At 33.7% G+C, this 25,302-nt stretch overlaps 1 protein-coding gene and 3 pseudogenes across 1 annotated transcript; 1 reads left to right on the plus strand and 3 right to left on the minus strand.

Annotated features, from left to right (window-relative positions):
• Positions 1 to 408: 408 nt before the first annotated feature.
• On the minus strand, positions 409 to 2,995 carry LOC120179812 (annotated as a pseudogene).
• A 6,286-nt stretch (positions 2,996 to 9,281) lies between these two features.
• LOC120179842 lies at positions 9,282 to 10,766 on the minus strand (annotated as a pseudogene).
• A 2,666-nt stretch (positions 10,767 to 13,432) lies between these two features.
• LOC120179808 lies at positions 13,433 to 16,515 on the minus strand (annotated as a pseudogene).
• Positions 16,516 to 18,585: 2,070 nt separating this feature from the next.
• Positions 18,586 to 24,639, plus strand: LOC120179861 (inactive beta-amylase 4, chloroplastic-like). The gene is made up of 10 exons (XM_039185332.1): positions 18,586 to 18,858; positions 19,726 to 19,854; positions 20,096 to 20,342; positions 20,693 to 20,913; positions 21,015 to 21,092; positions 21,167 to 21,326; positions 21,864 to 22,117; positions 23,250 to 23,319; positions 24,169 to 24,237; positions 24,487 to 24,639. The coding sequence occupies exons 2-10, from the start codon at positions 19,799 to 19,801 to the stop codon at positions 24,637 to 24,639; spliced, it is 1,308 nt and encodes a 435-aa protein (XP_039041263.1). The 5' UTR covers positions 18,586 to 18,858; positions 19,726 to 19,798.
• Positions 24,640 to 25,302: the final 663 nt, after the last annotated feature.

The following is a 25,302-nucleotide window of genomic DNA, read 5'->3' on the forward strand; positions in this document are numbered from 1 at the left end:
TAAAAAAATTAACGAGTTGCTCATGAACTTATCCAATCAAATTGAAGTTTTCTCAACTCAGCTCGTTAAAGTCTCGAGTGAGCTAAAACTCAAATCAGCCCGATTCGAATTTTGACTGAATTGAGTTCAAACTACTCACGAGTTACTCAATTCATTAAGCACCCTGGTCGTAAATGGAACAAGGATCATTAGAATAAATGGTCTAAAGACGCAAATAAGACTTAAATTACTCGTAAATTTACGAAGTTGCTAATACAAACTCACTCGGCAACTAGTTCACACCTTGTTACACGTAGTCTTCATTTTTCTTAAACACGTGTCCCATACTTGCATAGGACACATTAAGGTATGCACATCTCCAAAATATATGAAAAAACTTTCAAAAAATAACGAGCACATCCTTATTGGATGAATACTTACATCTATCACTCACTCCAAGAAAATAACGAAGAAATGCGGGGGAAGCCGATAATAAAAAGTTTTCAAGCTGAAAACAAATTCTACCCATACAGACAAAACAAATGAACGAGCTTCTGGGTTGTGTGTTTGTTGGTATTACAAGTATTTGATGAGTAGAAATATGACAACAACCAGAATCACGATCCCGATGACAGCTAAAAGCATGCACATACAAGAACAACCTCCTCCGGCTCGCTTGGTCAAAATCGCAAGGTTTTTCTGCACCCTCTGTTACAAAACAAGATACATCCAACAAAATTCGTATTTATTTGAACCCACCATGATAGTCAAGTTCCATTTTTTGTAGCAATTAGTAGTTTTGTCAACAAGTGTCCCTCAACATCAGGCACCATTGGCACTAAAGACATTATCAGACAAGTTAGCATTTGATCCGAGGCATGCGGGCCTAAAGCACCTAGACATCCTTTTTGGAAAGACAATAGGTGCAAAAAAAGCTCATGTAATTGAAATTCTCTTTAATATCATTGTTTTAAGCTTTTCTTTCCATTAGCTTTTTACCTTTCCTAGTAAGAAAGGGGAATAATATCAGACTTTACTTGATACTCGAGTATTCAACAATAAATACCAGACCATAAGAAAATCATTCATACAGCCTAACAAGAGGTACAAAAATTGCTCATGTTTTGTAGACGGACTAGAGCACTCTTTAGAGTTCATTATCATACTTATATTCATATCATCGAACACGTCTACAGAACACACATACAAAACCCCACACATGAACATTTTGCACCTTCCTTCACCGAGGTGAAGGGTATTTTTTGCACCTATTGCCTTAAACGCGCCAAGGTTTCTAGTGCCAATAGTGTTCTATATTTTAACTATTCTGGACTTCGGGCACTAAGAAAATATTCAAATTGCATTCAACATGGAATATTTCAAACAGTCCATTCTTTCTCACACCGACAATGCATCAATGATCACAAACAATATAAAAGTAAAACAAAAAGCAACATTTTCTTCCTATCAAAAAAAAAAAAGCAACATTTTCATATCAATTGCTTTATTCTGCTTTCATCAAACTGCCATAGAATACTACTTATAACCAGATTATTTCAAATATAATTTGATAACCAATGACTAATTCTTAGTTAACTTGAGAGAACTTCCATATTAAATAATGCTCGGATGACCATGAAATATTGCCTTCCTCCTTGAAGCAATGCTATGGATTCAAGGCTTAGTTCACTCTCTAGTGAAACGCTAGGACTCATTCAACTTTAGCGGAATGCCATTAACTAATAGGTGGACCAGATTAAATACATTAAAAACAGTAATTGGATTTTTTTTCCATTCAACAAAAAGGGAGGATATAGTGCTGAGTAAATAAAAATGTTAATTACTAAACGTTTACCCGCAGCCGAGAATCAGTAACATCCACATGATAGTCCAGGTCGTCCTGCATGGAGGAAGCACAGGATAACGTATAGTTATGGATGATGAATCAAACCTCACGAAGCAATTTTTAAAGAAATAAAAACCAAAGAGTATAGCAGAAACAAACAGAAAACATGCAATAAGTCGGGTTTGCAGATCAAGTTCTTCATTGACGGCCAATGCGATATGCTTCGTGCTTACTACAGTCTCCTCCAACTTTTCAAGATCCTCATCTTGCTCTGCTCAAAAATGACAACCTCATGAGTTGAGGGAAAATACAGTCAATTTACAAGCTAGCACTAAAATAACTTGCCCTTCATTATTTGTCGTTGAAAACCAACAAGGCCAGAATTATCCAAACCAACTGTTCTACTCATGGCATCTGGCTTAATTTCCAGCCCCAACAAGCTGTCTCTATTAGCAAAGTTTGACATGTTGAAATGCAGAAGCCATCTGATTGGCTTTTGATCTTAAATTTGCGATCATTTCCTTGCGACGATTCATCTCCTTCTCTGTTCTGTAACCAAAACTCGAAACATCAACAAGTACTGAAAAAGCCAGTTTGCTCATGATAAAACACAGTTCACACAGCAAGCAGATACAGAACAACCATATTTATAAATATCACACGTGAACAAAATTAGAAATTGAACCTCAATTTACTCCTATATGCACCTCTTTTAGATGACTTACAGGGGATTCCCAGCCGGCCTAGACAAAAGGGACTGCAATCCATCAAGTCTAGTCCCTAAAATCGTAATCTTCCTTCTTATAGCCATGCATGTCGCTGAAGCTCCGGCCCCGATGCAGGCAAGGAACTCCTTTCAGATATCATGGCATTGATCATCCGCAATTTTGACTGCTTCATTGTATTCTTTAACCCATGGATCTGAAGAAGATGCCATTGACCTTAGACAATCAACAATCAAGTCAGAATCTAATATAAATGGCCAAAAAGATACATAAAATCTACAAACTTGAACTCATCATTCAGAGTATGAAAGAATAACATATGAGAGCTCACTGAACTTGCAAAATTAACCAAATATTAATAATTCTGAGGGGGTAAAAACCCTTTCCTCTCTATGTCCTTTTGAATTCCATGGATTCTTTTAAAGAATTAGACCATTACGCACAAGAAGAAAAAAAATCTTTCTTCTAACAACTGGATATAAGCTTGTATTGAAAAAGCGGTAGGTGTCAAGAACATTGAAAAAATGAATCAAAATCATGAAAAAGAATCCAAAATTTATTAGTCCAATTAACCCCAATGTAAAAAGAAAATAAATTTGGGAAATCCAGTTGAAAACCCATCAATACAATCCCAAATTCTTTTAGGGAAAAAATGGAATTAAACAAAGACCCATATCATAAAATGCAAAACTCAGTTTTAAAAAACGAAAAAAAGAACGTCGATCAACCCCACAAAAGAACAAGCGTAAACCCAGAAAGGGGAAAGTTCTTTTTAGGTGTCGTTTGGTCGCTGAAATCCTTGCAATTAGGGAAATAGAATCTAATTCTACCAATGATGAAATTTAAATCATTTGGATTATGAAATTTGACTATATTATTCTTATCAATTTTTTGTATTTGGATCAAGTTTTTTTTTAAAAAAAAAAATTGGGTTCGGGTCGGAATTTTTTAAAGTTTGATATTCGAGTCGGGTTCGGATCAAGATTTTTTAAGTGTGATATTCGGGTCGGGTCGAATTTTTTTAAGTGTGATATTCGGATCGAGTTCGGATTTAGGGTGAAAAATATCCGACCCAAAAAAATATATAATTTTACCTTATATATTTAGGAATAATTATAATAATATCTATCTATATATAATTTTTTTTAAATTAAGTCACTATTTTTATTTAATAAAAATAATTTTTTTTATTATTTCAGGTTGGGTTGAGTTTCTAATTTATATATTCGGGTCGGGTGAAACTTTATTTTGGTCGGGTCGGGTCTCGAGTAGAGGTTCCCTTATTCTCGGGTCGGGTCGGATGGACCAAAAACCCGACCGACCCAACCCATGGCCATCCCTAATTGAGATAATTTTAACTTATGATATTTATTAGTATGATTTTTATAATTTATTGAAATGAATAATTAATCAATAAAATGAAAATTTAATATTTTTTTAAATTTTTATAATAAATTACTACGTGTAAATTATAAAACAAACTAAAATTAAGTAAAAAAACAAGAAGAACAATTCTGTCATTTTACATTACTGAAATCAAATTCATCTAACATGTTTGCGAATCAAACAGAATATGAAATTGGATTCCAATTCAATTTTCTGCCAACCAAACAGTATTCAGATTCCAATTACTACAGATTTTAATTCCTTCACAAATTTCAATTCCCTCATAAACATTTCAACAAACCAAAAATAATTTAATTTAAATTAAATTAAATTAATCCTATCCAAAAAAGTTATATTATTATAGGATATGACGTGGCAAGTTAAAAGAAAACTAGTTGCCCTTGACAGCGGCCACACTGGCCAGGCCTTGAAGAGATACAATACAAGCCAATAGACAACCACATGCAAATTGATCCTCAATATGCCGGTCGAGCTTACGATCCTGCTGACGTTTCTCCAGATTCCTCACAACATGGTTGCTCTTCTTCACCTTCCTATAAACAGCAATACCATCATATGAAGACGTACAGAACCAGACACATACCAACTGATATGCTACCATGAAAGAAATCAATGTTGCTTCAACAATTATTTTCCTTCGATGAATCAGAGTACATATCCAGCTGACACAAGTATAGAGGTCTGAACCAGTAAATATCAAACACAAACTTGTATCCAGCACTAACATCACATTCCAAGTTTTATATACATGAGTAAAAAGACAAATGGTGTATTGCAGGAACACGAGAAAGAAACAAAAATCTGCTACAACACTTGCACAAAACAAATAGTTACTAATACAACAATTAACTCATTCCAAAAGAAAAGTTCAGGCTTGCTTTGGTTTTTGTGTTTTGAAGCCAATCCCAAAAGAGAGTGAAGCTAGGGTTTGAGAGGCAGCACGGCAGCCATTAGCGGAGATTGAAGCTTTTTTATATTGTAAAACCCTAGCTACTTGAAACTACGGTGATACCCTCGTTGCAATTGATTTGTTGTAGGGTAGAGTAGTCAATGAGTACATTTTAAAAATAAAATTTTTGGGCTTCTTCACTTAGGCCTATCTAGTATTGGATGCTTTAGATCCAAAAGTACGAGAAGTTCTACGGTGCGGTAATTTTAATATACGGTTAAAGAAATGTATTATCGGTTTTGTTATTATTTTTTTAGTATTTTTGATAAAAAAAATTACCGAAAATATTATTATTTCTACCTAAAATATTAATGTTTTTAGCATTTCCGGTAAAATGCCCTATAATAATAAAACTGATAGAAAAAATAATTTTTTAAGTAGCGATTTACCAAACCTGGTAAAGCACCCAATAATAACAAAACCAGTATAAATAATAATGTTTCCGGTAATTTTTTACCTGAAATGTTAAAAAAATAATAACAAAACTGATAACGCATTTCTTTAGCCGTATATTAAGACTGTCACATGTGAGACTTTTCCCAAAAGTACGGTTTATGTATTTTCTTATATTATTCGATTTGATTTAGTATAACAATTTTTAGTATATAATATTTTATCTATGATATTTTTTATTGAGTAAAGTACATAAATGATCACCTGGTTCTAGGATATTATTTTATTAAGTCTCTAACTATTGAAAGTTATAAAATAGTCTCTTGATTATTCATTATGTTCCAAACTCGTCATTTTTTTGTTAAAAAATTTGATGTCGGTATGAACTGTACATTAACCTACCAATTGAGATATACTAATTTTTTTCTTATAATCTCAAACAACTATCATATCTTAGTCAGCATGTTAACATCCAACTTAGATTAACGTTAATTTTTTAATAAAAAATGACGAGTTTAGAATATAATAAATAACCGGGTAACTATTTTGTAGCTTTTAATAGTTGATGGATTATTTTATAACTTTTAATACTCAATGGACTCGATAAAACAATATCTATAGTTGGGGAACCATTTGTGTACTTTACCCTTTTTATTTTGATTAAGCTAAGGTGATGATTCTAAATACTCTTAACCAACTGGAACCTCTAAGAATAATAATTATTCATTTAACCATTGAAATAATTTGGTTCATTCATACTTATAATATTTTTAAAATTTTGAATTTAGATTATTTTAAACTTAAATTTTTCGAAATATTTGAGTTGTGTTTTAAGATTTATAATATTAATTAATTAATTAATCATATCGGAGGTATAAAATATAGATAAAAGAGACAACATTCATCACAGTTTGCGATAAAATACGAAAGGATTTCACAAAAGTACACTAAATCTTAGATTCTTAATTACATACGAATAGTTTATACAAACCCAGTAAACATAATTCAATTAAATTTTATCTTATCACGAATAGTTATACAAATCTTTGGATAAATTATACATTTAGCACCTAACTATTAGTTTTGATACACTTTAATACTTAAACTTTATTTTTTTAAATCATACCTGACGTTTAATTTTTGTTTCATTTTAGTACTCTACCCTTAAAAACTTTCAATGTATCGGTACCTGAAGTATCAGTTCGGGTCTATTTTAGTACCTAAACTTTCAATGTTTTTCAAAACTTAATGTTAAATTTTGAACAGAGTACTAAAATGAAATAAAAATCAAACTTTAGATATGATTTTAAAAAATTGAAAGTTTACACACTAAAACAAACCAAAACTTATAGTTTAGATACCAAATACGTAATTTACCCCAATCTTTCTCACATCCTCGCAGACCCCAATAGCAATATTTCTTCTACTAGGAGACTCGCGTTTGAACAATATTATTTACACGTGTGAGTTCGAACAATTTCATTTACACGTAATTTCGAACAATTTTACTTACACGTGTGAGCTTATCCAAACAAACAATAAAGACTAATGTTTTGTATAGAGAAAAAATTGTCAAGTTCAGGAATTTAAATACTACTTTTATCTTTTAAAAAGGGTAAATTATGCGTTTAGTACCAAAACTATTAATTTTAATCCATTTTAATATCTAAACTTTTAATTTTTTTAAAACCATACCTAAAGTTTAATTTTTATTTTATTTTAGTATACCGTTCAAAATTTAACGTGAAATTTTAATATTCTTTTTGAAAATTTAGGTACTAAAACCGGCCAAACTTGATAGTTTAGGCACCAAACACATTAAGTTTTTAAGGACAAAGTACTAAAATGAAACAAAAACTAAATGCTAGATATGATTTTGAAAATTTAAGCACTGAAACGGACTAAAATTGATACTTTGGTACTAAATGAATAGTTTATCCTGAAAAAAATATAAAGAGTTTAAGTGGAAAATAGTATCGCACAAAACAAAGTTGATTGGTTAATGGAAACCTCCTAAGATCCACATGACAAAAAGGGCATAAAACCAAGTCCCGTGCACTTTCTCAAAGGGTAAAAGGACAAAATGCCATAAATTTTCACGTAAAAGGCACAGAGGACCACAAACATGGTAGTATCTATTTTTCGTCGCCCACTCTAAAAGTAAATTTCAAATGAAAGTGATCTTGAAAACCCTAGCAAGATATATCCGGTATACTCGTGTTTAGCACGAGTGTCTAAACACGAGTATCCGTCACATATCCGGGCATAGATATGAAAATATGGTACTTTAAATACAAGAAAAGAATGTGACGTGCTCATACAAGACACGTATTGTATCCGATACTTTCAGCTCCCGAGTCTGTGTAACATAAGAATAGACATTGAGAACGAAGAAACACAACTAGAATGATAGTTGATGCAGCACGGTAACAATTCTATACGATCTAAATAGAACGAGTTTTCGATCACATCGGTGCATGTCTTAACCATTGGAATCACGTCTTCTTTCATGCACAAAATAGCATGGAGATGATTTTATCATGTTCTATACATATGACACACAATGAACTAGAAAAGAGAGACGTTGAATGCATTCACGGAGAGCTTATCCGCAAAACGGTTACAGAAAGAGCGATGTTGAGCCTAGTAAAAAGAATGAATCAAAATACGTCGTAAATTATTTGATTATGTTTTTTTTTATGGATATCCCTCTAATGTTTCACACTAATAACTTGAACAGAAACTCCTTACAATCTGAGAGAAAAACGATTCCGGATAATACGAAGAAACCACAAGGACAAGAAGTAGCAGCAACCCTGCTAGGCATTCCGGCAGCTGAAAAGGTTATATAAAGGGAAATCGGAAAAAATATATTCATAACCTATGTTTGATGTGCCACTACCAGTACAGTTTTTTCGGAGATGCAGGGTATATTAATAGGAAACAATCTTCCGGAGTATATATCCCACAATCTGATTGTACACCTCACTCAAATGCCAAGAAAGAAGCCTAAAATGTTCGATACTAAAACAAAATAGGAGTATATATCCCACAATCTGATTGTACACCTCACTCAAATGCCAAGAAAGAAGCCTAAAATGTTCGCTACTAAAACAAAATAGAAGGGAAAAAATCGAATCGAATTGGATCTCAAACCTTACAGAAAATTGCTTGTAAACTGCTCGCTCCAAATGTATTATCAAATCAAATAACCCTCGTTAGTGCTATACGATCAATTTCCTTGTATGCTGACATAGTAATGAAGCCTGTTTTTACATAATTTCTGATATCCGAATAACAGATCTCCTAGGCAGCAATTCCTGCATACTAAACAAACATATAGGAGAATCAGCAAAAAGGCAGCAACTAGCATTCCCCTCTCAAGGTTCAAATATCGGTATATACAAAATGCTCGTATTACTTAAGTTCTAGTCCACAGATAAAGTTAAAGTTCCCAACTGATTTCTTCCGTGTTATTTATGACATCAGGGAAGTCGGATAAAGTAAGTGACACAGATGGATTCTGTTGTGGTACCACAAGCAGAGTACATCTAGTCGGCTTTACCTAGGGGATGTGAAACCAGACATGAAAAACAACTAAAGATAATCTTCAGAGTCCTTTTGAATCAAATAGGCAAAGCAAGTAGGATCTCCATCTTGAAAATAAAACAATTTTGTAAAAGAAAAGAGTATGATCTCCATTTAAAATTCCGAACTCTATGAAGTTGAAACAAATTTGTTCCAACTTATACTAATGGCTTTATCCTCTCTTTGACTCACTCCGCTAATCAGATGCCAGAAACAAGTTTTAAGCCAAACATCAATAAACTATGACTGCAATTACGTAATTGAACTTTCAAGAGGGAAGTAGTTATTTCCATCGAGTTGAACTTAGAATAGGCGTAATGTAAATTCATATGCGATGGCTAAAGCGTCCACTTCAAGAAGAATATTACCTCTATTGGTCTGTCTACTAGCAACACTAACTTCCAACATAGTCCTCGGATGTTCTAACAGCAACTTCTGAGGATATATCGCCAAGCCGATACCCGAATGAGTCGGAACCATCCAAGTCAGGAGTTGCAGACTGCCAAGTTGGGTCACCATAAACTGAACCACCAAGGTAAAGATCCCCATAGGACCCCTCAAAATTACCAGTTGATCCAGCAAATGACGATGTTGGAGCTGCAACAGTGCCACTGTTTCTTCCGTATCCTGCCCTTGCCAAACCAATGTTATCATCGGTACTCACATAACTAGAATTCCTACCGGTGTAGCCGGAAGCATTACCTCCACTTTGCATAGGCAGAGAAGGGTTCCAATTAGCCCCACTGTTTCCCAAAGCACTGAAATTCCCAGTTGCAGTCTCCAAGTAACCCCCAGGGCCGGAAACATTTGTGGCATTGCCGAGGCTTCCATTTCCCCAGACATTACGAGTAGGAGAGCTCAAACTAGGATAATTTCTTCCACTTCCAACACCATAGCCAATAGGAGTTGTATACCTGTTTGGATTCCCACTATAATAGGGGTTAATTATCCGCCCATACCCCAGACTGTTGGCAAAGTCGGAACTCCCACCATAGCTCGGGTTCATGGCTTGTTCTACATTCATACCAATTCCATATCCGGTGGTGTTAAACTGAGGAAACCCTGTTCGAGCACTAGTAAGAGGATTAAACCTACCATCCATCCTGACTCCAAAGCCTCCTAGAGGGCTTAGATTATATCCCTGAGGATAATCATCGACGATGTTGGCAGCCCGACTCAAACATATTATATCTTAAAACAGGGCTACGGCTGGGGCCCGGAGATTGTTCTTTAGGGATTGCCCTCTTGACCTCAACCAGTTTACCATTGAGTTCATGAAATGTTTTGTGAAGGACTCTGTTTACCGCTTCCTCTGAATCATAAGTGATGAAGCCGAACCCTCTCGGCCTTTGTGTGATATGATCATACATCACTACAACATCAGTAATTGTACCAAACTGATCAAAGTAGTTCTTAAAGTCACTCTCAGTGACTGTAGATGCTAAACCTCCCACGAAAATCTTTTTTGTGCGACCAGGAGCGGGAGATCCAGTGATGCCACCAATGTTCCTGTTTAAATTGTTTTGGTCCTCTCTAGGGACAGCCTTCTTTGCCTCAACCTGAAAATCGATGAGCCAGCAAGTTTAATTAAACAATTGCATGGCATTTTCTGTCCCTCCCTCCCTCCCTATAAATTGGATAGAAACAATGATCTCACCGTACGACCGTCGATCATATGCTTATCCATAATTACCCTCTCAGCAACAGCAGGATCAGCAAAGACAACGAAACCGAAGCCACGGGCACGACCGGTGACACGATCTCTCATTATCATTGCCTCCACCACTTCTCCATACTTCCTGAAATACTCCTTCAGACGTTCCTCATCAGTGTCCCAAGATATCCCACCAATGAAGAGTTTACCAAGATCTGATTCCATCTTATCTGCAATCATCAATCACCATTTTTCAAATCTAAAAATCTAAACTTTTTTCGGCACAACTGGATTCAAAGATTAAATTTTCAAATTAAACCAGAACTCTAACAGAAACAATTCAGTAAATGAAATTCTTGGACAAGTTTAAAGCAAGCAGCACATGAATTATCAAATCTGCAGCAGCAGCAGCAGCAGCAGCTAAAAATGATCCATCAACAGATCAAAATGTGAACAACAACAACAATCAAACAGGATTATTACAAGAAACAACACACCTTTCGATATGGATTATAGACAGAATCCGATCAAATACAAACTGGGTAGTTGTCAAATCCAATCTAGGATCATCTGAAAGAAATCCATGCACCAATCAGAGAACAACCCATAGTTCCTGGAAAATTGAGACCCAGTTATGTGGATTAAGACAAAGTAAAAGTGTGTAGAAAAGATCAGGAAACAGAGAAGAAAAGATGAAAAATTTTACCATAATGGAAATAACCCAAATCAGAAAATGGGGATGAAATCAAGATCTGAGATGATGAATGATGACAATGGAGACAGACTTCAGCTCTTTCTATTCTTCTCCCGTCTCTTTTCTATATTTAATTATATCAAAATAAAGTAATTTGAGGAGAAAGCTAGATAGAGAAGATAGAGAATATATATTGGAGAGCGAAACAGAGACTGAAGGATGCAAATTCTCTAAGAATATCTGGAGTTGCCTCGTAAATGGCAGGAGAAAGTGATGTAATTTAATCAGGGTAATTTATGGAATAATATTTATTTAGTATTTTTTCTCTTTGAAAAAGTATTTATTTAGTTAAATAATATTCAAATAATTTTATTTAAAAAATAGTATTTATTTAGTAAAATTATATTAAAAGAAAATCATTTTTTGAAAATATTTTATACGACATATCTTTATTGAAATGATAGATTTTTCGAATATAATATTTAATAATGACATCACATCTTTAAAATTATTCTTCTACAAATTAAGATTCATCCGCTTAATAAAATTTTCGAACACACTATCTCATCAACTAATATATCCTCTTGTCAACCATCACCTCTTAATATATGATCATCGACAAACTCAAAAAAAAATTGTCAAGACCAAATTTATGAATAAATAGTTACTCTTAATCATCGGTTTATATATCATCATGATCATAGGTTTCACACTAACATATATAAGGGGTCAGCATATAAACCTCTATGCCAGGAACGAGAGAAGATCCCCTTCTTCATCTTTTGGTTCGTGTTCATTTGCTCTCTCTTTATCTGTTCATTTATTATAAACGTAATTGATCAATCGTTGTTTAATCACCTATTTCGGTTATCCATTCACATTAGGAGAATGAGTCGTCTACTACCATCATAATCTCTTTGTTGTCATCAACCTATTTGAGCAAACTCAATGAGAATGGCCACATACAATGACACTTTTTCAGTCGTTCTATTTGTAGCGGTCTCGACCGACCATCACGATGTTGTCGGAGTTTCAGAAGGGTGGTCGTTCAAAACACGAACACAAACTGATTTACAACCGGATTCATAAAGCTCAAACTCTTCTGCATAAAGAATGCCATCACTGCATGAATCATGCACCCCGGTTGACTCAGTTGATCGTCACGCAGATGCTGAGAACGATAACCACCAACACCACCGGTTGTGGCCTTTGTCGTTTCACTTTGTGGAGAGGGTCCCCCACAGATGTGTCGTATTAGTCCATGTTAGCTTTCAAACGTTGTGTTTGTTTGAGAACCAAGATGAATGGAATCATTCCATGGCTACCCTCTTGTCACTGCATCAAAGAACTTGTCACTTGAAAAAGGGTGGAAAATGATTAACCCCATTAATTTAGCTTCAGATTTAGTGATTAATTCCATTATTCATAATTAAGTAGGGATATTCTATCTCTCGATGGGTGCTGATTTGAGAAATAATCGAATTCAAGATCAATTGGTTCCAATTCAAGTTTAGATGAAAAATATTCAACCCAATATGAGAATAATAATTGTTATAACATCCCTCCACCTAAAATTTTCAGTTAAATCCTTATTTTACCATTGTGTGTCAAACCATATACTAATTTTTACCTTAAAATCAAGTCAGGTTTCAGATCGAATGAAGCTTCCCAAATTCAAATCATTTGACAAATAGAGGAATGTTATATTCAGTTCGAGTTCAAGTGGGTAAAATACCTAGCCCGACCCATGACCATCCCTATCCATATCTAAATGAATTATTAAAATATCAATTGTTCAAAAATTATAAATTGTAAACCTAATTTAATTTCTTGTTAATGTAAGTAAATCATTAATCAAGAGTTGATTTATCAATCACTCAGCTATCATAATTCTGACTGCCAGCGGTCTCCCACGGAAGTTGTTATCAATCTGGCGTTGGGGACAACCTACTATTATACCTCCCCTACCCCATTACATATGGGAATAGGGTCAGCTAATTTTTTTTCCACCTATCATAGACTAAAAGATTATTCATGTGGCAGTAGTAACTGAATATTGCAACAAAAAGAAACCCTAAACATCAATTGTTCTCAAATTTTTGATTCCATCAAACCATCTAAAGATGTTGGAAGCTTGCCTACATGTAACCCAAAAGAACTTACAAGTTATTCTGTCAGATATTTAAATAATGCAGTGAAAGATGCAATTCATCAATGTATAATTTATCAGCAAAATGTTTTTTTCTTCCTTTTACTGGCAAAAATTGAAGCTTGAAAACTTGATCATATTCTTCGATTCCATCAACTATACAAGAATCTGTCCTCATCGCCACCAGAAGCGACCTTGTTGTTGCCTTTGTTATTGCTTTCGCCTGTGTTACCATTGTTCCAAATCAAAAGGCGTTCGTCGAACCAGATTTCACCAACGTTATCGAGTATGAAATAGCAAAACCGACAGGTTTCGAGGAATATGCATAGGTAAGAAAGAACTAACCTCTGGTACTCTTTAGAACGTTCAAGAAACTCTTTGGCGATATCTTTTCTTTCGTAAGATTGTATTACTTGTCTGATACCAGGTGGACTATTGCGGGCTACATCTGTTGAAAAACCAAAACAAAAATACTAATCAAGAGAGGCTGTTTAGATCAATCGGCGTTAACCACATTGGTTAGCATGCATGCCATGTTATAGATTTGAACAACGGCATCAAGCAAGGGGAAAAGAAACTGCATAAAACTTACATTCAAGAAAAGGAATAAGATCCAAAAGTGTTGTATCCTCGCCCTCGAGTTTGAATGGCTTAATAGGGACACAATTTTCAGGTTGAAGGCTAGACTCGAACGCGTGAGCACTCACATATAAAATCTTGGCTGGATCCCGGTTAAGCTTTGAAAGATCCTGCCAACACCAATCGTTTCTTAAAAGAATACTCGAGCTCTTAAAGACACACCCATAGATTAATACACTTCATATAGCATAAAACCAAAAGGAAAAACAATGCAAACAAGTAATCAACTATAACATACTCTATAATGCTTGCCATTCTGATATTTAGTGTCGCCCCTTGATAGCCTATATCGTATACAATGGTTAGGATCCAATCTTTCGCAGACAGGATCAACGTACTGGATGAGCCAAAAAAAAAAAGTAAATTAAATTGCTGGTAACATTAGTTATCCGATGCTTATGTATTCATATTGTTTTCACAAAGGAAGAGCTTAAATTACCATATTCATCTGGTCAGAATACACAACAATTTCGTAATATTTTGCCAGATATTCCAAAAAGGCATCAACTCCAGGTCCTTTGAAGGTACGCCAGCCTCTCTCTCGCTTTTCCAACCCAAAAGGAGGAAAAAGAGAGTTGCAGACATTGATGTGAGCTTTAATAAAACAAAACCAAAAAATAAAATGTTTATAAGGAAAAATGGAAAATAGTTTTAAGTCAGAATATTACCTTCCAATCTGAATAAAGTAATGTCTCATTCAGATCCAGGACAAGCGTAAAACATGTTGTTCTTCAGGATGCAAATCAGGAAGAAGCTTATCTGAGGTCGGTTCAGTAAATTCCTGAAACATGAGATGCATTATAAGAATAAAGAAAACGAGAGCTTCATGCTAGTATAAAGAAGAAAAGACAAAAGATAGGAAGGCAATACTAAAAAACCAGAGAGAAGGGAAGCACTCACCAACACATTTTCTTCCACTAACCTCCTGAGATCCAGATAAGATTCAAGTGCTTTAGCTGGAACTGAAATTTTACGAGCAAAGAAGCCATGAGCAAATGGGGTGGAAGCAAAACATGTAAACAAGACGAGTGTTGAACAAGTTAACAGAGTGTAATGAGCACCGAACTATGAACTTCTTTTTGCTGGCTCAATAATCTTATGATGAAATAACCCAATTATTCTAAAGAAACAATTATGGACAGTTAACTAAAAAGGCTAAAACAAAATGTGAAAAGAACTCTGTTACCAAACTATTTTTCTAGTAATTGGATTAGCATACAGAAGAAAGAACGTAGAGAAAACTGCAGCTATGAACAAAGAAAGGAGCAACAAGAAATAAATAAATATGCTCTCACCTGTCATAGCAGTAAAGTAAGCCTCGATATTTCTGAAAAACGAGATGGAAAACAACTGATTCATTCATAGAAGCAACAAAACAATGATTATATCAAATTACTAGGACTTAGCAGAAGTGACACATATATCCATTCATATGCATAAAGACACTAATACACAGGCTGGTATAACTGATATTGATGTACTCACTGCATGAAAGCCACCTATCATACGGGAAATGACCTATGGGGCACAATGATGGATGGCTTTTATGTGATTATTACAAATGTAGCAGATAAAATATGTTCCTACAGATTGAAAAGAAATTGTAGCAAGATTTTATAACTAATTAAATGGAAATGCAGAGAAAATCAATCGCATATAAATAAGAATCAAATTATACGTATAGCAGTTATATAAATTAAACAATTTGTAGACAGCATTATTCAAATACTAAGCTAAAATGAGAAAATTCATTTAAAAATAATAAAATTCCAAACAAACTCAAACATACATCAACAGCAGATGCATCTTCACTAGGAGCAAAACTTGCAGCAGCCCGCAATGCCTTTGCCTTCTGAGCTACTTCCTCGTACGAACACTCTGCAAAACGAATTAATTTTTTCAAAAAAATATATACATTTTTAATCATATTAAAAACCCACATTTAAACTGCAATATAAATTAAATCACAAATGACCCAGTCTTAATCAAAAGAAAAAAGACTTACTGTAAGAGAGATAACCAGCATAGCCAGCAGTTCCTGTAATAGCCGCGATGAGTCCTTACTTGAGAAAGCTCCAAGCTTTCCCTCCCGTAGCTTTTGGGGCAACTTCCGGCGCCGGGGGAGGAGAGGAGCCTGAGATTGATCGGAAAGAATGGATTGTGAAGCAATGATCGTTTCTCGAGATGGATTTGAAGAAGAAGAATCGACTCCTGAACTTAAAAACTTCGATTGAAGATCTTTGACCTGCATTTATTTGGAAGTATACGAGATCGAAAAACTATCGAAGACATTTTTATTAGGGTTTTCGATCTGATGCTGGTTGGGTTGGTTTGTCACTTTGTCTGATGAAGCTTTCAGTAAATTGTTTAGGGCTTTTCGGGTTTTACAGATCGGAATTAGCGATGAATTCGACACGGCGATGTTAAAAATGGACGTTTGGAAGCTGGTTTTGGTCAATCTGATCTGAGAATAGTGTAATCTAAGTGGGAATGGGGCTGATTCGCCACTACTCTGTCTCGTTTAGCCGTACTTAGGGATAGTCATCGGAACGAGTAAGATCTAGTTTATAGTCTATTTGTATTTGATTTTGGCATAATCAGTTTAATTTTTTCTATTTAAATTTTTATTTTTTTAAATAATACTTAAACTTTTGTTTATATATTGAATGCATTAAGTTTTTAACGTTGATATACTAAAATAAAATAAAAATTAAATGTTAGTTATATTTTGAAAAAAATTAAAAGTTTATATTAAAATGAACTAAAACTAATAGTTTAGGTACTAAATATAGTTTACCCTAATATTTTTATCTGTCATTTGATATAAATTTAGAGAAGTTAAACCAAATTCTTTTCGAATAAAAAATCGTATTCAATATAATTCAATATAAATATATAAAGATAATTATCTTTATTAGGTAAAACAATATTTTAAATGAAAATATAAAAATGACATTATAATAATTATCTATAAATTCGTAAACATCAATTATACTATATTCTCGTTTTGAATAATGTGTTTTCGTAAAAAGAGTCTCTTATAAGGTTAAGTGAAAACTTATCGAATTTGAATCGAATGCATATCTTTGATTTTGAAGTGATGAATAAATGATTTGATTCTAATCATATGAATGAATGAAAATTAAGAGTAAACTGCATATTTAGTGCTTAAATTGTTATTTTTGTTTCATTTTAATATTCAAATTTTCTTTTACAAATTTATACCTAATGTTTAGTTTAAGTTTTATTTTTAATATTCTGTCATTACAACCTTAATAAAATTGTTGACATAACATTTTTTATTTGTCAATGATGACGTGACATTACCTTATGGTGATATGTTAACATCATCGTTAAGTTTTTAACTACGAGCTACCAAAATGAAACATAAATTAAACGTTAAGTATGATTTTGAAAAAAATAAAGTTTAGGTACCACAACAGAAAAAAATAATAGTTTAAGTACTAAACGTATAGTTGACCCTAAAATTAAATTGGTTAACATATTAATGTTTGTGATCTTAAAAAGATTATGATGATAATTAATACAATTTTTTTTATAAAAGAAAGGATTAATACACTTTTGTGCTTAAATTATATCTCAAATTGATCTTTGGTGTATAATGAATTTTTCGTTAAAAATAATGTCTAATGGTTTTTAGTTACATTTTTAAGTGTCTATCGTTAAAAAAATGTTAAGTGACGCGTGTTACGTGCAAATTTAAAAAAAATTATTTAAAAAATAAAAAACATAAATTTGACATTTGTTACTTAATGATTTTTTTAATGGTATGTACTTAAAAATAATAAAAAAGTATTAGATACTTATTTTTATCAAAAAAAATTCTTTAAACACTAAAAGTAAATTTGAAATATAATTTAGACACTTAAAAATATATTAAGCTCGAAAGAAAAGGGAAATAATTGTTTGAAGTCGAAAACCAAGATCGAAGTATTATTATTTACATGTGATAATTTTTTTCTGAAGACCTATTTACAGGTGATAATTACTTTGTTGAAAATATGGACAATTTCATACATTGTACACGATATTCACCTTTTAAATTTTATTAATCAAAGTCGGAAATAATAATGAGATTGTGGACCTACATGAATAATTGCAAAATTACTTTGTCAACAAGGACCATTTTCTGAGTTTTTGTTTTAGGAAGGGCATTATTTATTATATTCTTATCCATTTTGGATAAGAATTTCCACGTCTGAATTTCTTTTTGTAATGTTTTAAGTTTTATATTGATAATTTATCTACAAACTTTTGTAAAGAATTTGAAGAAACATGTTGAATCTTATTTTTAAGATATTATGAAATTTATTTACATTATTTTTGTTTAATCTAATTTATTAATAGATTAATTCAAATTAGAAAAAATAAATCGGGTTAAATTTCAACATCTTGTGAAACTTCAAGGGCATAACTGAAAATTTTCGCATAAAACATTTGTACATATGAAATATAAAAGGATGGGAAATTTTTTCCTTTTAAAAAACGAAGGAATAATAATAATACTGGCACTTTATATATATATATAATTTTCCCTTAAATAAAATAGAAAAAACACCTTTCACAATTATTATTTTTATTTGATCTTTCTCTGCGCAAAACCAGAGAAATTGATGAGAAGGAGGAGAAAAAGAAAAGATGGCGTGCAAGTGTGGAGGCTACTACTACACTTTGAACGTAAAAGCGAGCTTCGATCGCGACTTGAACAAAAGGAGAAAGTTTCTTCTCCGGAACGTTTCGGTGATCCGCATGTTCACCAGCGGCTTCTTCCGCAGTAAATGGCGATCCATTGCCGGTAAACGTCGCATCTTGAGGTCGGTGCCTGATATTTTCATATTAATTTTTCATTTATAGCCTTCCTGTTTGAATACCGAGAAAATTTAGGAAAATGAAATTTTCGATATCCGTGTTTGATTTTTTTGCCTAATGTTATTAGTTTGACTAATCGAAGAGCTGATTGGAAGCGTTTATTTTACGAGGATGTTTAGGTTTTCGTATCTTAGAGCTGTACATTGGAGTTAATGTTTCGTTGGCAATAAAATAAGAGAACAAGGAAAATTGTTGCAGTGATAAAATTCAAAACCAGTTTTTATCAGATAGAGCTGAAATACAAAATTAAGTGAAAATATTATAATTTATTAAATCAGAAGAGAGGAACAAATACGATTCAGATCTAACAAGAAAAAGAAAGAAGAAAACACTTGTAAATTGTAAAGCTTCATTATCAAATTTGAATTGATGAAGTCACTGTTTTGATTGTTAGACGCTTAGTTAATCAGTTATTAGGAAAATTTGTTCTGTTTCGTTTAGATTTTATGGCAATGTAACGGGAAAGAGGATGAAAATAATTTCATCCATTCACTTCCAGTAGTTAGTATGTTGTTTTCTTTAAAAGCAAAGCTCATGTATCTGGTTGTTACTGAAATGTGATTATCCTAATATAATGAACTAATCGTGTGGCTTTGTTGTGGCTGAAGTGTTTCTGAGTTCTATGATACTTCTTTTTCCTTTTAATCTTCAAGTGAAGGGATTGTTTCTGTTCATAGAAGTTCCTTCTTGGGCTGCTTGGATTGAAATGATGTGATATTACTTAGCAAACTTAACTAATTTAAAAGTTTATGGCATTTTCTTTACCTGAATTCTATGCAATGCCCTGACGTGGAAGTACTGATTTCTTGCAGCATGGACGCTTGAGAGAAATCGAGATCAACAATATTGGAATCATCAAAAGATAAGAGGGTGCCTATTTTTGTAATGATGCCTGTAGATATATTCACTCTTGATTCCTCTGGGTGTCCGAAAATTAGAAAGTAAGGTTTTGGTATTACATCTGCTTGGTTATCAATATATGGTTTAGCTTTCCTAAAGAGAGGTAGACTCATTGTCTGCCTCATCTTATCCAATATATGCTGAATATAACTACCTTTGTCCTGATTAACATGCTCATTATAAGATCTTTTTTTATTCTTTCAATATCTTAAATCTTATATATTATGCCTTGTTTTGCTTTCAAATATAAAATGGTTTCTATTTTGGTCTTTGTTGTTTCAGACTCAAGGCCTTAACTGTATCTCTAAAAGCACTCAAGTTAGCAGGTGTTCATGGAATTGGAATTGAAGTCTGGTGGGGAATAGTGGAGCGTTTTTCACCTTTTGACTACGATTGGTCTCTTTATGAGGAACTTTTTAAATTGGTTTCTGATTCAGGGTTGAAGTTGCATGTTGCTTTGTCTTTTCACTCAAATATTCATTCGAATAATGGAAAAGGGGCTTTAAGTCTTCCACTGTGGATTTTGGAGGTTTGCCATTTACTTGTTATCTGCTATGTAGTTGCCACTGAGATAATTGTATGGTTGCTTTGCTAAGGTTTATTTTGGTGCAACTTGTTAGACTTGTGGGACTCTTGCCATCCTATCAATCATGTGATTTAATAAGTTATAATGGAAAAATGCTATTTTTTCCTCAACCACCAATTTCATTTGCTTGGTGATTTACTTTTGTTATCCTGTAAGTAAGACTGCTTTATATCTTCCAGTATGTCTTAAGCTGCTCCAGTGAAAAGATTATGAGATTAGAAGTATACAAAGAGTATCTTATTTAGAATTACATTATGGTATTGCTAAATAGTACCTTTTCCTTTTGCTCTCAGATTGGTGATGTAAATAAAGATATATACTATAGAGATCAACATGGGTTCTCCAACAATGATTATCTCACACTTGGGGTGGATCACATTCCTCTGTTATCTGGGCGGACTGCACTCCAGTGTTATGAAGATTTCATGCTTAGTTTTGTTAACAAATTTGAATCCTTTATTGGAAGTGTAATTGAAGAAATAAGCATTGGTCTTGGTCCTTCGGGAGAACTTAGGTACTTTATGGTTCTTAATGTCATTCTTTTACTTTTTGTTCAAACTGTGAAGTTCTTGTTGAAACATGATATGAAGTCATTGCATCATTTTCCTACTGCAGGTATCCTGCTCATCCTTTTGGTGATGGTAGATGGAAATTCCCTGGCATTGGTGAATTCCAGTGTTATGATAAGTACATGTAGGCATAAACATTTTCCATCATATGATACAAACTCAGGTGTTTCGGTATTATCAAGATAGTTGAACTTACAGGATGGATGACTTAAAGATGGCTGCATGCCGAGAAGGAAAGCCTCAATGGGGGGACAAAGGGCCGCAGAATGCTGGTTGTTACAACAGCGTTCCATCAGGGGTGCCATTCTTTGAAGAAGGAAAGGAGAACTTTCTATCTGATTATGGCCGTTTCTTCCTGGTACCACGCATTATCTGTAATATTTGGCTACTTGCATACCAGATTTATGTCTGTACATTGTGCAGATTAATATTCTTCACATTCATGTTCCAGTACTACATTTACTGCTACTATACATTAACTTAGAGGACTCATACCATCCATTTGAATTTAATGCATTGACAAGATATTTGAAATATAGAAGTGTAGTACTGTGTTTCTTGATGGTCTATTGAGAGGGTTATTTATGATCATTATGACATCTATTTTCTAAGAAGTTACTCATCTATTAAAATGGTAATGTATGAGGTAGAGCTCCTTCTGGTTGAAGTTGTTGTTTCCTTAACTGTAGCTATCTAATATTTCAGAAATGATCAAATATCAGTTTACCCCGGGGTTATTTTAGTCATATACTCACAGTTAAGTATTGATAGGGGAAATGATCAAACATCTTTCTTTCTGAAATCCAGTGTGGAAAGGCTGCCTCACATTAAACATGATTATGGAAACAAAATTACTCAGAATTTAGGAACCTGGTTTTGGAATGATCTTTTGCAGGAATGGTACAGTGGTAGGCTGATTTGCCATGCAGATGCCATTCTCGCGAAAGCTGCAAAGATACTGAAAAAATACCAAGAACGTGAGCAAACTTCTGTTATGTTGGTGGCTAAAATTGGTGGAATTTATTGGTGGTACCAGACTCTATCACACCCTGCTGAACTTACTGCTGGTTACTACAACACTGCCCTCAGAGATGGCTATGATCCAGTCGTCTCAGTGTTGTCTCGCCATGGAGCTGCTTTGCATATTCCGTGAGATATCATCACTATCTAGTTTTTTTTTCCATTTTTTAGTTTTTTTTTCTTATATACCTAGATAGGTTTTTGTTTGGTTGGGTTTCCCTTTCTAAAACTTTCAGCAAAATGCATTATTCATTTAATGACTGAAAATAGTAATTTTTGGGGTAAACTGATACTTGCCTGTGAAATACAGTGGACTGATCAATATACAAGGCTGTGAATCTCCTGGAAAACCCATCGTGGAATCTCCTTAATGAATTTTTTTCTTATAGAAGTTTGGAATCAGTTTGTTCCTTCCTTTTTGCAGATTGATCGCATCTTGAAGTTAAAGTTTACCACATGTAATATTTTTTTTGATAGGAATAGTAGGTCTCGTTAAAAACCTCCTTCTTAGTAGTCATTTACCATTAGGCAAGAACCGACTAGCGGAAGGAGGAAAAGAGTACCTCAATATATTGATTATAAATGAATTACATAAGACTTAAAAACACTCCTAGAAGATACATAATACTTAAACACACTCTAATAAGACCCTTGCTGTAAAACCTCTGAACCCACTAGAACAAAGAAAAGCACTACCCAATTCCCTCCTTTGCTAGCTTATCAGCTTCGCAATTACAGCTTCTCGGAATCCACCTCACAATGACCTCATTCTCAGAAACAATAGACACAATATCCTTAACAAAATTTAAAAGAAAAGTAGGAACTGAATCCTGAACTTTCATCCAATCCACAGCTAGCTTGCAATCACTTTCAATAATTAACCTTCCCTTCACTACCCATTCTGATGACACAAAGAAGTCTAAGCCTCTTTTGATAGCTTTCAACTCTGCTAAAATGATAGGAGTAGGACCTACTTTTTCTGAAAACGACATAAGCTTATTCCGATTCCAATCTCTAAGGATTCCCCCGATTCCAGCTAACATCCCAACACTACTAACAGCTCCATCCACATTCAACTTGAAAAAATCGACTGGTGGAGGACTCCAGCAGACCACATGTTTACCACATTTAATATAGATGTTTAGGGAATAGCAAGCATCAATAATTGTAGTTTGCCCTGTTTTTTTGGTTGCATGCATATTGGTTTTAGATATTTAGCCATTTCCTTCCTGCATTTTCATTTCTATAGCTTATCTTGCAGCTGCTTAGAGATGATGGACAGTGAAACCCCACCAACCTATCTCTGCAGCCCTGAAGGATTACTGAAACAGGCATGAGTTCTGTTTATTGACAAAATTTTCTTTTCTTCTCTGACTTAGAATTTTGTGATTTTAGACGTTGCAATTTTAGCTGTTTAAATATGCAAATTGTGTTATTCGTTTACCTGAATTTATTTTGTAATATATTAAAAATAGTTTGTGGTAAAACATTTTGGCATTTCCCTTTATGCCTATAGAGACCTTCAATTTGTGTATTCTTCAGGTATTTTGTCATGTCATAATTTTGTTAGGTATTATATATGCTTTAATAGTACTTTTTATGTAGATTCTGAGACATACATGTATTTGTCTGGAGTCTTTTTTTCTTCCCCCTGCTGTGTGTTGTTTATGGTCATATTTTAGTTATTTTTCTGTGTCATGTCAATATTGGCAAGATTTATGTGATGCTATTTTAAGTTACTATTTAGCTGAATTAATTTACATGGGTAGCCACTCCCCTCAAAAGAAAAGAGAAGATTATATTGTATTATCTCCAACGTAGCTGAATTAGTTTACGAGTGAAGCTTCTCACCATATGCCCCCTCAAAAGAAAAGAGATAATATTATATTGTTATATCTCCATATTTTTGCAACGAGTGAGCTTGAATATGTGTTATTTTTTAGGGCTTAATGGGCTAATACTTGAGGCCTAGTTCTTTTCCAGACATCATGTATGATTATGAAATCTCTATGACATGTATAGAAAACAGCTGGTTGCATGTTGTAAGAAAATTTAAAGAAGTTGTTTAAGACTATATTATATGTGATTTAACCACCAAAAGAATGAATGCTAGATGCAACTTGTCTCACCAGCCATTCCTGTGCCAAAACTTTTTTTTTACCTTCTGACTTTCGATGCAGATGCAGTCTGTTTCAAAGAAAAGGATAGTTAACTTGATTGGAAGAAATACGACCGAACGACTTGACAAGGTAAATATCATTCTATCTTAACACACTCTTGTCTTCCTTTAGCTTAACAATAAGATTCGGTAATTTAATTGTTTTTTTCTGGTAATGATCAATATGGTACTTGTGATAGCTTTTAACTCCCAGGTGCGTAGTTAGTCTATAGCTTTATCTAGTTCAGTCCTTTTCCTTTCTTGGTTCCTTTAAACTTTCTTTTGTATTTTCTTTACTAGAATAACTCATTTGCTCTCGTGCTCTTTTAAATTCTCGCAGACTGGACTATGGAAAATCCGTTCGAACTGTTACAATCCCCAAGCAGAAGTTGTAAGATCATTTACTTATTTCAGAATGACTGATAGCATATTTAGGGTTGAAAATTGGAATAACTTTGTACCTTTTGTCAGAATGATGAGCACAGATTTGTAATATACTGTTCCAAACTCACCATTTTACTAAGCTCATTAAGATATCCCTGCCCCTACTTTATTTTTTTCTCCACACTGGGGAGTGGAACGGGGCAATTGCAGAAGCTTTTGTGCCTGCGTTATATACCTAGTTAGTACATCCTTTTCTCATTAATGCCCACCTTTGAAATTTTGTTAGATGTTGGAAAATAAATCTAAAGATTGTCAAAAGTTTCATCTAAATCTTAGGAAGCTAAAATCGTATGGAAAAAGGTAGAAATTTGGTTGGTTAGATATTAATGCCTGTGTCCCATTTCACAACTTAGAGCTATGCTGCTTTGGGTTTTCAATATCTGAAGTATCCTTACCAACACCTGTATCTGACATATATTCGGACATGAGTATGGGGATATGACCCTCCAAGGACTTATCAAGCACATGGAAAGACAGAAAAACTGGAGATACCCATACCGGATACATTCCCGTATCTAACACTAACACTCGAGTTTGAGTAATATAGACTTAGAGTTTGAGCAACATACTCTCTTCTCCTCAAGGTGTGAAAAAAAGGCACCATGAAGCTCGTAGATTGCATTTGTAAAGAGGTTGATGTACATGGTATACAAACTTAGATCAGTTATTTTAGGAGAGAGATTCCATGGAATTGCACCTTTTAATAAAGTTT

This window comes from Hibiscus syriacus, unplaced genomic scaffold, assembly GCF_006381635.1.
Source record: "Hibiscus syriacus cultivar Baekdansim isolate YM2019G1 unplaced genomic scaffold, ASM638163v2 tig00112470_pilon, whole genome shotgun sequence".
Taxonomy (NCBI): Eukaryota; Viridiplantae; Streptophyta; class Magnoliopsida; order Malvales; family Malvaceae; genus Hibiscus; species Hibiscus syriacus.

Bases quoted from the DNA above. Each gene is read 5' to 3' on its own strand.
- LOC120179861 (XM_039185332.1), top strand. From the start codon at position 19,799: ATGATGCCTGTAGATATATTCACTCTTGATTCCTCTGGGTGTCCGAAA. The intron at 21,327-21,863 runs GTACCACGCATT...GATCTTTTGCAG, and splicing joins ATTATGGCCGTTTCTTCCTG to GAATGGTACAGTGGTAGGCT. The intron at 24,238-24,486 runs GTAAATATCATT...AAATTCTCGCAG, and splicing joins CGACCGAACGACTTGACAAG to ACTGGACTATGGAAAATCCG.